The 12,336-nt window shown below is 40.6% G+C and overlaps 2 protein-coding genes across 2 annotated transcripts; both read left to right on the top strand.

Annotated features, from left to right (window-relative positions):
• Positions 1-78: 78 nt before the first annotated feature.
• Positions 79-5,784, top strand: LOC109474249 (nuclear envelope integral membrane protein 1-like). Its single transcript, XM_019774518.1, has 9 exons — positions 79-458; positions 1,082-1,200; positions 1,358-1,559; positions 2,152-2,224; positions 2,560-2,653; positions 2,812-2,972; positions 3,961-4,140; positions 4,562-4,729; positions 5,316-5,784. Exons 1-9 carry the CDS (start codon positions 368-370, stop codon positions 5,449-5,451), a joined length of 1,224 nt encoding a protein of 407 aa, XP_019630077.1. The 5' UTR covers positions 79-367; the 3' UTR covers positions 5,452-5,784.
• A 366-nt stretch (positions 5,785-6,150) lies between these two features.
• Positions 6,151-12,085, top strand: LOC109474254 (cholesterol 25-hydroxylase-like protein). The gene is made up of 6 exons (XM_019774526.1): positions 6,151-6,612; positions 8,101-8,246; positions 9,260-9,516; positions 10,006-10,176; positions 10,685-10,894; positions 11,572-12,085. Exons 1-6 carry the CDS (start codon positions 6,546-6,548, stop codon positions 11,747-11,749), a joined length of 1,029 nt encoding a protein of 342 aa, XP_019630085.1. The 5' UTR covers positions 6,151-6,545; the 3' UTR covers positions 11,750-12,085.
• The last annotated feature ends 251 nt before the right edge of the window (positions 12,086-12,336 follow it).

Below are 12,336 nucleotides of genomic sequence, written 5' to 3'. Positions count from 1 at the left end.
ATGTGAAATGTGAACACTAAACAAATTTGTGACATGAGGAGAAAAAATGTATCCTCGTCACCCCTTGAAATCAATGGACTGCTCCATTCACCTTTCACCTTTCCATTCACAGGTCGGCTCGGTAGGCTGTAGTTTTGGCGCCAAAATTACAAATTTTAGCTTCTAGCCCCGCTACATCAAGACGCTATCCTACTTTTACAGTATTTGCATTTGTGGTTGCTTGAACTATCAGAATTTACAAATACCGAGCTCTAGCAGGCTCGCAAGTCAACAACGGCGAAAAAAACTCCGCTTCCTACCGCCCCCCTCCCCACGCTACCCTGAAACAAGGAACATACAGTTATATAATTTTTGGATAGAATCAGCAATGTCAGTACTCTGGCTCGTGTTGTATTTGTTTCTGGCATCAGTGGCAATGGTAGCGTCAGTATGTGGTCCCGGAGATGGTCGTATAAAAGGTAGGTTGTCATTTATAAGTTATTTGTTTTTCATAAATTGAGGACAAAATATTGTCCTTGTGAATTATTGACTGATTAAGTTTAATTCGTTCTAGCATTACAAATATTAAACGGTTAATTGTTTTTCTTTACTGTACATTTTTAGTGTCTGCTAGGTACTCACAGTCACAACAAGGAGGTCAATTACTCAAATAAGGGGTATAAGTTACTAGTAACCTCCTTGCTCATGCTCATAAAGGACTAGAAAAGCTAAATTCAAAATTAAGAAAATAGACTAGAAAGGTAACATTTGCAAAGCAAATGCATAATGCTTACCTTTCCGTCTAGTCTAACAAACTACTGCTCTACTCAAACACATCCATCTATAATACATGGTGAGCAGCCACTCTAACTCTGTGCTGAGCACTACACATGTACATAATCATGTAAGCCAACACCACAGTCTGTCTGCTACAACCCCAGTTACCATGGTGACAGATGTCTGGTCCAGGTCATTGACTTTATTTGTTTTGAGAAGAAGAAGAAACAGCAAAAACGATATGTTTTCCTTCTGCGACTTTTCCTTCAGGTTGTAACGTTCCATAAAAATTAAAGCTTGATTATTGTATTTCCTTCTATTTCAGAGCTTAGCAAAAACACACCCAGTTATACCCTCCACACAGACGAATTCGAAGGGAACTTCCAGGTTTTCTGTTACAAAGGGGAGGCAGCAAGTCCCTTTTTACTGTGGAGCAGTGTGACGGTAAGTAACCAGGACTGTAATAAAAAAATAAATTATGTCTTTAGTTGGAGAGAAATTGAGGCTTTTTTATGGATACATATGTACTAACCTACTGTAGAATAGTGGTAGTGAAATAGATACTATATACTATATATTAGTCCACAAATTTTTTCTGCAGGTCAGAGTGAAGTCCCTAGATGGCGCTCCAACCCTTTACGTCGGTCACAACAAGTCTGAGGTGTGCGAGAAGCAGAACCAACAGAGCCTGATTCTCTATTGGCTGATGATCTCTCCTGACAAAGTCTCTCTTCCGCCCTTTGAGAAGTCGTGTATCGGAGTGGAGTATACCTCAACAACGCACATAGGGCTGGACAAGAAAGGTAAAAATTTCTTCCAAGTTCCAACAAATAACTTATTCAAAGGTTACGTATAGTATACAATGCAATCTCTGCAACACAGTACTGTGGTGCTGTAAAGGCATTTTAGCCTGGTTACCAAACCTTTTTTGACTAAAATTTTAGCTCGGAGCCTTACATCCACTCCGCAAATAGGATGTAGGACTTGGGAGCTAAAATAGGTTTGCAATGGCTATATTTTGGGGAGGGAAAAGGAGTTTTTTTGTGGTGTTCTAAGTTCATGGTTGAAGCGTTTTTGTAGTACATGTACAGCACAAATACATCACACATATTATGGTGTTATAAGACTAAGAGGTCATTATGAACCACTACGAAAATAAAATTGGCACAAAGGTTTCTGCATTCTTATTTACAGTAATAGACAATTTTGAGGCTTCTTGCTTGTGTCATAAAGATTAATTATCTATAATTTGAATCCCACTGCAACCATGTTGCAGTACAACATTGGCATGTCTAACTAACAGACATACAGAATATTCTCAAACATCATGTGAACGACATCATTTGGAAATCTCACCGTTTTCCTTTAAAAATGTCCTTTCATTTTTCTGTTTAGTGATCAATGTCTGGTTCCCAGCATGCCTTGTGTTTGGACTGGTCGTCTTCAGTCATGCTGCCACACTCAGCAGGTAAGACTGGTCCACTTCAGTTGTAGGGGGTTTTACGTCATCGTTCATTAGGTACATGTACATGTATTTGCCAAGCGAGATATCTTTAGATATCTTTGTTCCAACACAAGAAAGAAACTCGCTGACTCTCTGGAAGTTAGAAACGTGATGACGTCAGGAGCGCATCAAAAGTGGCAGGAAGACAGTGTGCATCATTCATCTGACAAAGGTTGACGAGATTGACGTAAAATTTATGGTGAGTTTATGGTGTTGAAACAAAGCTTAAACTCTATAACTATTGATTCTACCAACACAACTGAGCTTTCAGTCAAATGAGAGGATCTTCTATGTTCCAGGAATGTGCTGTTTTACTACTCATCAGGCATTACTGTTGGTGTGTTGGCCTCTCTCCTGATTCTGGTCTACATGCTCAGTAAGTTAGTGCCCAAGGTAAGTATACACAATACTACAGTACTGAAAGATTATAATGAAATATTATTTAAGATGAAAAAGGATTTGGTTATTTGGTTCATCGCAAAAGGTTTACATTGGAACCATTTCTAACCAAATGACATTTTGCACAAACACATTGTTCCTTTCTCTGGCAGAAAAGCGGGGCGTTTGTACTTCTAGCGGCAGGATGGTCCACAGCCCTGTACCTAATACAGCACATGTACCTGAACCTACAGTCCCTCCTACAGGAGTATCTACAGTATATCCTGGGGTACCTCACTGTGGCTGGTATCGTCAGCTTTGCTGTCTGTTACAGGTAAAACAGGAGGTCCAAGAATAGCAAAATTCTTTATTCACAGCCACCTGATAGTCAAGATAGTCAAAACTTTGATATTCAATCATCCACTAATCTGATGAAATCTGAAGAAGTCAGAGATTTAAGACTTCCAGGAAGTGTTTTGGTTTTTTATGTTTACCGAAGGAAAATATACTATTTTTGCTACGTTTCCTTTTTCTTCTTCTTCTCCAAACAGTCACCTCTGACTTGACTGAACCAGACTGTCTCTCACCATCAGGCTTTTAGCTAGGATTTTTTTGGTGGGCGTCCATTTTTTTTATTGTATGCTATGCACAGTGAAGACATGCTGAGTGCAAGATTTTAGGGGGGCTTTTTTGAAATTTACAATGCTCTCAAACACTACTTTCTGCATTTTCAGGTGTAAATTTGAGTTTTTTTCCTTCAGTAAACCATCATTTTTGTATTTATAGTAAGGCTAAATGGAGGCATGTGTGCATGGCAAGGGTTGGGAGTGGAAAAAATAGGGCGTCTTTAGGGTGTCCTACAAAAAAGTAGGGCGTCCAATTTCTTATTATTTTCAGTACAGGGCGTCCAAAAGACACCCTGGACACCCCCTAGCTAAAAGCCTGCTCACCATGGCAACTGGTGTTGGGTTACATAATGTTGCAGTTTTATAGTAGGAGGGATTTAGACTCCTGTCACCAAATATGTGAATGTCTTTGAGTAAGAATTAACAGAGCAGGCCATATGCGAAGGCAAACATCATGCATTTGCTTTGCAAATGTTACTTTTCTAGTTTTAATATATTGGAACTGTATGATATAATATACATAATAATAATATACATGAATTGGCATTATGACACTTACTGAATTCTGGCAGGTGGCCTTCTTGGGTAGGTTGCTTAATGCTAGTGCCTTGTTGTTATGACCAGGTGGGCAGCTTGAAGAGATGATTGCTTGGTCAGGTTCGACTGCACAAGTAATACGAATATGTCATTCTATAGGTACGGACCAGTGACCAATGAGAGGAGTTTAGACTTGATCAAGTGGGGGATACAGCTGATAGGTCTGACATTTGTGTACAACGGAACACAGCTCCCTGCAGCTTCACTCACCATCATTCTACTGGCTGTACTCTGGGCAAATATACCAGAAAGACTTGTACAGGGACTGAGGTTCTATTGGTAAGTGGCTGGTGTGAATGTTGTAGTATAAGTAGTTGCATTTTCATGTCAGTTCTAACCTGTTAATGATCAGCTATTTTGAGACCTACAAGAATCTCTCAATTAATGACCACCAAGAAATCAAGTCTGAAATGTAAGACATATCAAGACTCAATAGAGTTGTAACTTCTCAAAGTCTCAAACAAACCTGGCCCCTGCAGTTCCGTAAAAGCTGCAAGGGGGCCCAAACCTATGCTTCTATGAAGGGCAACTTTTGAGGTACGTACAATATATAGAAAGTAACAAATAAATACATATTGCTGTTAAGAAATTAACCATAAAAAATTTTTGTTTGAATTGTAGCTGACTGACAATAATCACATCACAAGTTATCCTGATATTTGATTAAACAGACTTTTTGAAAAATTTTCCATCCCATCAGGAGGACCTGGTTCCCACAGAAGATTCGCCGTCTGACCCAAGAAGAATACGAACAGCAAGCGAAGGAGGAAACACGGCGGGCGCTGGAACAGCTGAGACAGTACTGTAACAGTCCTGACTGTAACACCTGGAAAACTGTCAGCAGACTGGAGAAATGCTCTCCTGTAAGGTACGGATTCAGCCAGTAGCTTCCCCCAACTTTGCTCACAACCAAGCCCAGTGCGGAGTTGATAGTAGCCTGGAAGCTAACCTATTATAGCTCCATTTTGCTCCTCTGTCGTCCATCCAAGCAGATCTATGACATTCCCAACTTTGAATTTTCAAGAGTCTTTATCATCTGGCTGAGACTACTTTTGAGGACGAGTAGAACACCTAGCCAACCAACTCCCAACCAAAGATGCCACGGCTTACCCCAACTATGGTCTGGAGAAGGTCGGGAGATTGGCTAGCTATTTGTGACAGGGGCTTAACACTTTTGCATGTTACATGGTACATTTTAAACCTGTACAAGTGTATCTGTATCTGTTACAGTATAGCCAGTATAACTGCCTTTGGCGTAACACACAAGTTTTGCAGGCACACAGCACGGCGGCAGCTGGTTACATTACACCGACCAAAGTGACCTCTACATAAGGACCAATGTGGCCACTTTTTGGTGGCCAAATAGCTATGCATGGTCTCTTACTTGATTTTTTATTTATATGCTTCATAGGTGGAAAAGGTCAGAAATATTTTCTTGTTTGCTTGTTTTTCAGGTTTGCCAAGTTTGTAGAGGGTGACAGTCACCTCTCGGAGGAGGAAGTCTGTGCCTATGATTCAGAAGTCTCGTTTGAATTTCCAATGGAGGATAGTTTTGAAGAAGATGAATCCTTTGTTAGCAGCAACACATAACCCTAGTTGTTATTCTTACACACCGAACAAAAACAACACATCTAGAGATCTACATGTGTATGCCTGACAGTAAAATTTGAACAGTTACCTATACCTGTGAAGTTATCTTCCTATGCCTTTATGCTTAGGTCTGGACCTAAATGCTTAGGTCCATACCTAAGCATTTGGTGTACCTGTATCTTTATCTGAACAAAATATAACACTAGTGAAGACTATTCTCTACTCCAAAGATACATAGATTGTATCTAAAAGATTACAATTTAGTACTTGAAAATCAGGGAATTCTAAATACCCTTATTATTATTAGTGCCATACTCATTCTATGTTTGCAAATCATTTAATTGGAGCTTTCTTAGACTATCAAAAAAGTCTGTGCTTCATTTAAGGCATTTAGAAAATTTTTATTTTGGTGTTGCGTATTTCATTACCTGAACCACACAAAATGCCCCAAACTATGACTGGCAGCTAGTAGTTAACAAATTTGAATGACAAAATATGAACGGTCTATAAATATTACAAATATGCATTCAACTATGTTTGATTCATTTCATATTTTAATTGTTCTTCTAAGCATAAAAGTTTGAGATAAAGAATAAAGATTAAAGTTAAAAGTGAAAATAGATTTTAGTCATATTCTTTTGTAATGATGATTGCAATAAAGTTACATTGTTACCATATTTTATAGTCCTAATTTTTTAGGGTGGGGACTATTATACAATTCATGTACAACAATTGTATTGTCAACATTCGTTACAGTGTTCCCGCCAAATCACTAGCACACATTGTCTGGTAGTGGCACAGAATAGAAAAGCAAAGAAATGTGCAAATGTTGTCCTCACATTTTTTACCAATCCCGAAGTCGCAAAAAGCATGAATCTGGAGAAAAACGTCAACAACGTGGTTGAAATTCCGCACATCGGGATGGCTAACATACAAACGCCCGGTACGGTTTGAATGGCGCCCAGTCGGAGTCAAGTACCGGTTGTGAGAGGGTTTAAAGTATTTCTTGTTTTAAAGACCCATTAGTGAACCCTTTTGTACTGTTGGTCGGCGCACGGGTTAGCGTTATTTGAGCTGTGTACCGGCACAGGTCAATGACGCCACCGGCGAGCGAGGGGATTTCTACCGTGTTTCCTCCTGAAACGGGCGGACAGTTTTGTGGTGAGTAGTAACTAGTATTCCGTACTTGTTACTTTCTTCCGTAAGGTTATGTCTTTGGCAGCGTGCGTATGTTTGGATGAGTATATGTATGTGGTTTACCATCATAATTTACTACAATTCAATAAGCTATGTTTGGATTGTCATGGAATTTGATATGTGGTACCGGGTCTTAATGAATGAAGTCCTTTATTGTGCATTTTCTATCAAGGAAATGATTATACTTTAATACATATAGCAAGGAGGTTATAACTTCCTTGGACTTTGGACAAAAATTTTTGCCCCCTAGTAGCTAGTATTCTGAACTTTTTTGTTATATTAATTAGCTGACACGGTGTAATGCTTACGTGTTGGGACACGTTGACAACACAGGGGACCCAAAACCTCTGAACTCTGAATGTATTTTCTTTTTTTATATCTGTACGTTTGTGTACAATCTGATAGAACAATTCAGGAGAATAGGCTAGGAGTCTGTATTTTGCTCTGATAGACGTCAGTTAAACTCTACAGTACATGTAGCGTGTACCGCAGCTACCGTCGTTTCAGATTAATTTCTAGTCCCTTGCTGTAGACAAAACCGTTTTCATTTGAAGCCGTGCGCTGTTTACCGAAGGTTTGACCCCTCACTTTATTTCAAGTACTCTCCAATGGCCCGGCGCTTGGTAACACGAGTAAACGCTGCATTAAAAATTAGAGCTGTGAACCCGAAGTTGTGTAAAGAAGCATGATGAGGAAATAATAATCCATGGATCGTGACTAATAGTTTTCTCGGAGTCCAAGTTGACATTTCCTGCTAAGCTCACGACAACTTCAAGGGACTAACCATTTTCCGGAATCCCAACCACATATTGAACCGGCCAGAAGTAGCCACACCCATACATATTGTCAAAGGGGTTACTTTTCAGTGGTTGTGCGTTTTATTTGCAGGTTCGTTGACTTTTTAAAACTTTACGGAAGTACTAGTATATACGCATTGTTTTCTGTGTATCTGTGTATTAGTACATTGTGCAATAACGTAAGAAGCTATGGGTGTATTGTTATGAATTTGGTAAATGGGTAAGTGTTGGAAACGAAGGTCAGGGTCGATTATGGGCACCCTAGTGGCTTTTCGTGGCATTGCAGCAGCAAATGTTTCTGTATCCTTCGTCCTGGACATGCTTTGGTCTTGATTCTTAATCAAATGAAGTTATGCTGTTCCCAATATGACAAATATGCTGTCAAATAGAATGAAAATGGTCTTGGTGACAGCAAAGATATCTATCAGATTTAATGATGATGAATGAAAGTCGCCTCCGGGTTAACGAATACAACAAAGACATAATCTCAGCGTTACATGCTTGACCTCTAACCCCTCCAAACAAATTAAGGGGGCATTTTGTCACTGATATATAAGCGGTACTGTTCTCTCTTAAGTGTGTTGTATATCCCTGACACAGACAGTCAACTTGACTGAATGTAGTATGAAGTATTTCCCCACGCCCATTTTTGTAGGTCAAAGGAGTTCACGTGAAGTCAGTATGGCGGCTGCTTCGACATCCGGGGCCGGTCGTTCCCGGGGTTCTGGGGTGATCCTCGTCCTCAGGGTTCTCTGCGTACTGACTGTGATCGTCTGTTATTTCTGTCAATCGTCAATACAGGTGAGCTAGACTGTTTGGAGCCTTTTTCTAACCCTGCCAGGGTAATGTATTGATAGGGTCATGCACATGTTCGTACATTGTGTCAAAGGGTGTCTGTTCAACTTGGAATGAAGGTTAGCAAATATTCTGTACCTGTGAAGTCGGTATAACCGCCCTTCGGCGTAAATATTTGCTGGAGATACCGTACACATGACACAGTCTGAACAAATTTGTATTTTCACCGACACTATGGATAAAACCACGTTGTTTTCTTGATCACGAAGGCAGGAAGCAAAGGAACGCGTTGAGTGGCGTTGGTAGGATAAGTGAGGGCGTGGCGTTCCAACGAACTCTTTATATACTAAGTACATAGAGCCTTGAAACACGACCATCAGAGAAACCATGTAGGTGGAAACATGTGATACAAACTCTGGAATAACAATTCTACTTCCACGTTCTCGTGAGATTTATTCTAAAGAACACAATGGCTCCTGTCCAGGATGAAGTTTAGATTGCAATGCTTGACCGGTCTTTCAAACAAAACACCAGATTTACTGAACACGCTTCACTACGTTCTGTCAACCCCCAGGCCGGCTCTGCATTCGTGGCCATGCAAGTATGACAGCCCGTAGGCGTTTTGAAATTCTTTTTGCCGAAACATTACACCAAACAATCTGTCAAAATTAACCCTTAACCGTACATATTCAACTCCAAAATGCAGTGCTAACCTTAGTACACAAGGAACGCCAAGAGTTTAAAGACAGTGACTAGAATTTCTTATTGGTTTAAGTAGGAAATTGGTTTATCATCCATTTATCATTTTATTTATTTATCCAGGGTTAGCATGTCACCATGTTTTCAAAGCTCCCTGCACAAAACATACCTTTAATACCAGAAAAAAATTTCCACGAGTTGGCTATCCGAATGACGTCCAGGCGTAAAGAATGTTCTCATATCAGCAATATGTAGTTTTTACGCAAGTCGCATGGATCGCTGTTGCACTGCCCTTCTAATGTTAAGTGTTTTACATACAGCATTACATCGACAGCCTCTGGATCTACCTAAGTCACCATGCCTTGTACCAAACGGTGTACTTTGAGACGTGGTTTGTCGTTTTCTGCTACTCCCTCATCGCCCTGGTGCCAGAGGCCATGGCGAAGGTCTCCTACTTCTCACAGTACCGACTGGAGCGGAGTTTGGTCCTGCCTCGCCCCTCCATTCCTGAACTCATGACCGAAGGAACCCTGTACATGCTACCGTTAGCTGCGCTCGACACAGTCATTGTCAAAAGGTAAACAAGACTGGCAATGAAAACACATTGCCATGGCGACGGTGGTTGCTGTTAGTGTTATTGTTTGCATGGTACTGCCATCATTTCATGATTTTGATGAAGACTTGGTACCTGTTAAATCTAGACAGATACAGTGCACTCCTACCCTGAGTGTATAGTGAATGAGCCCCGGGGTCACAGAAAGTAGGACCATCCGGGGCACAGAGGTCTTCCAAAGGGTTTCCAGGAATGTAGGCATAGATGTGGGTCAGAGAAATGCCTGTGGACATTCCATTCCTGTGGACAAAATGCCTGTACCATTCCTAGAATTCTTGCGAACTGCACACAATACTGTACCATTAGGCTCCTCCCAGAGACGTCGCCAAAAATTATCTGTAAGTGCACGTTGCATCGGTAATGATTGACCATATTATGGGATCGTCCGTAACACAGTCTTTTTACTTTATCATCAATATATATCCCTTTCTAAGAACTTCCTGTTGTTGCAAGGTTCCCAGGAGTACAAGAAGACGTCCTAGAAATGAAACGTCTTGACTGGATCCAGAGAACGAGAGCACTACCCAAGAGCGCCCCCACGCTGGGACAGATGGTATGGCAGGTAGCGGCCGCACTCATCATCTATGACGCAATGTTCTACGTCATACATTACAGTGTACACAGGTGGGCACGTGACATCAACTCCCTCTCTCTGTCATACATTTCTCGAACGATTAACCCCTAAATTATAAAACTAGTGCGATGTGAAAATTGATTTTGGCGTTCTATTACATTAGCATCATTTTAGCATTATTAGCAGAGTAAACATAAATATTGGGAAATATTTCCTCTTCTCCAAACACATAAGGTAAGACGTCTGTCAGCATGGTAACTAGTATTGGGTTACATCGTGTTGCAATTTTATAGCAGAAGGACTGAGACTCATGTCACCCATATACTAATATATGAATCTGTTTGAATAGGAATTAAAAGATCATACCATTTGCGAAGGTAGACATTAGGCTTTTGCTTTGCAAATGTTGCCTTTCTAGTTGTTTTTTTTTTTTGCAATGTACGGCATGCATTTGCTCATTTAGCAGGTGCTTGTACGATTTACAGTTTCGTCGAAAACGTATTTTTAACGAACAAAAATATATAATCAAAATAATCAGGCCTAATGCTCTTAAAACAGGAACGCTTTTCTGTACAAGACTATCCACGCGCACCACCACGACCACCCCGGAGGCCTGCACGGCCGCGTCACCAACCGTCTGACCGTGGCAGAACGTCTGGCCCTGGTCCTGTCTGCCAACTTCTCCCTCAGACTGGTGTCCGCACATCCACTCAGCAGGACCGTCTTCATCATAGTCTTCATAGGGCTGCTGGTGGAAAACCACGCAGGGTAAAGCTCTGGTTATCTATCCCTAATCTCCAAGCAGATCTTTCGGTGGCAAGACAGTATCCATTGCCCAGAGGAGTGTCCTTTAGCCACCTTCGGTTGGCTAATGGATACAGGATGGTCAATGGATACAGGACGGCCAATGGATACAGGATGGCCAATGGATACTGTCTTTTGCCACCCAACCGAAAGATCTGCTTGGAGATTAATTTATCCCATTTATTTAGTACTGAAAAGTATATTGTCGTTAAAAAAACGTGCTAACTACATTTACATGGGATAGCTATAGGTAGAAAATTCGATCCCATGATACCAGCAAGAGTTACAACACTCTAAACAGTCTATATGGTGAATTAATGGGATAGCACCTTTGCTATCCCATTAATTTACCAGAGAGAGATTTACAATTTCTCTATATGGTGAATCAATGAGATAGCAGGGGTACTATCCCATTAATTTACTAGACTGAGAGATTCAGAATTTCTCTATATGGTGAATTAATGGGATAGCACCCACCTCTGCTATCCCATTAATTTGAACAAAACGATTACTCATACAAGTGTATGACGTAACTTACTCCGCTATTACACCATGGCTGTTGACAAAATGTCTTATGAAGACTTGTGCATGAAAAGTTCTAACACGAAAAGTGACATAAATAGATTGTAACGCGTTCACAGATTTGACCTGCCTTGGAGCTATGACAAGATCATTCCATTTGGTGTCATGGGAGGGGCAGCACGACACCACGCTCATCACGTGTACGGAGCTCGTCAGTACCAACCCTTCTTTACCTACATCGACAACTACATGGAACAGTCCAAACAACAGCCCAGAGTAACACATAACAACTTATGATGGCAGTGTTGTTAACAGGTTATCCCATTAAAACGTTAAGGGTGTTTTTTAATCATTTTGGAGTGTTCCTTTACTCCAAATTTGTGGGCTTCTGAGGCTTCTTTCATATCCTTGACACACACATTGACAACACGACATTAGCTAGATTATTCTTATGCCATTTCTAACAAAGAGAAGAAGAGGTACGAAATAGCAGTAGAAATGTAAGAGTGAAAAACAAAACAGTCAAGAAAATGCAGTCTTCGGAAATAATTATTTTTATAGTTTAATAGAACTGCTATAATTTGGGATCTAACTGTTGGCAACCACTCCAGAGAGTATGGCGAGTCTACTGGAGCATTAGATCCATTTTGGGAGAGACTAATATTCTGATGGTTGACAGCAACGTCGTAGGGGTGTCCTGAATGTATGACAGGGCTTTAGCTGTGCAACACAGTGTTTTACCTGTGTGTCAATATTATGTTGGATACGACTTAAGTTGGCGAGTCATCATGACATGAATACAGTGCCGTGTTCTTTACATATAGTCAGAGCTACGTACATGTATACGAAGCGTATCTGTGACAAAATTCCATCGTTGACCAAAG

This window comes from Branchiostoma belcheri, unplaced genomic scaffold, assembly GCF_001625305.1.
Source record: "Branchiostoma belcheri isolate BF01 breed outbred unplaced genomic scaffold, Haploidv18h27 scaffold30, whole genome shotgun sequence".
Taxonomy (NCBI): domain Eukaryota; kingdom Metazoa; phylum Chordata; class Leptocardii; order Amphioxiformes; family Branchiostomatidae; genus Branchiostoma; species Branchiostoma belcheri.
This window is presented reverse-complemented; position numbering and strand designations above follow the sequence as displayed.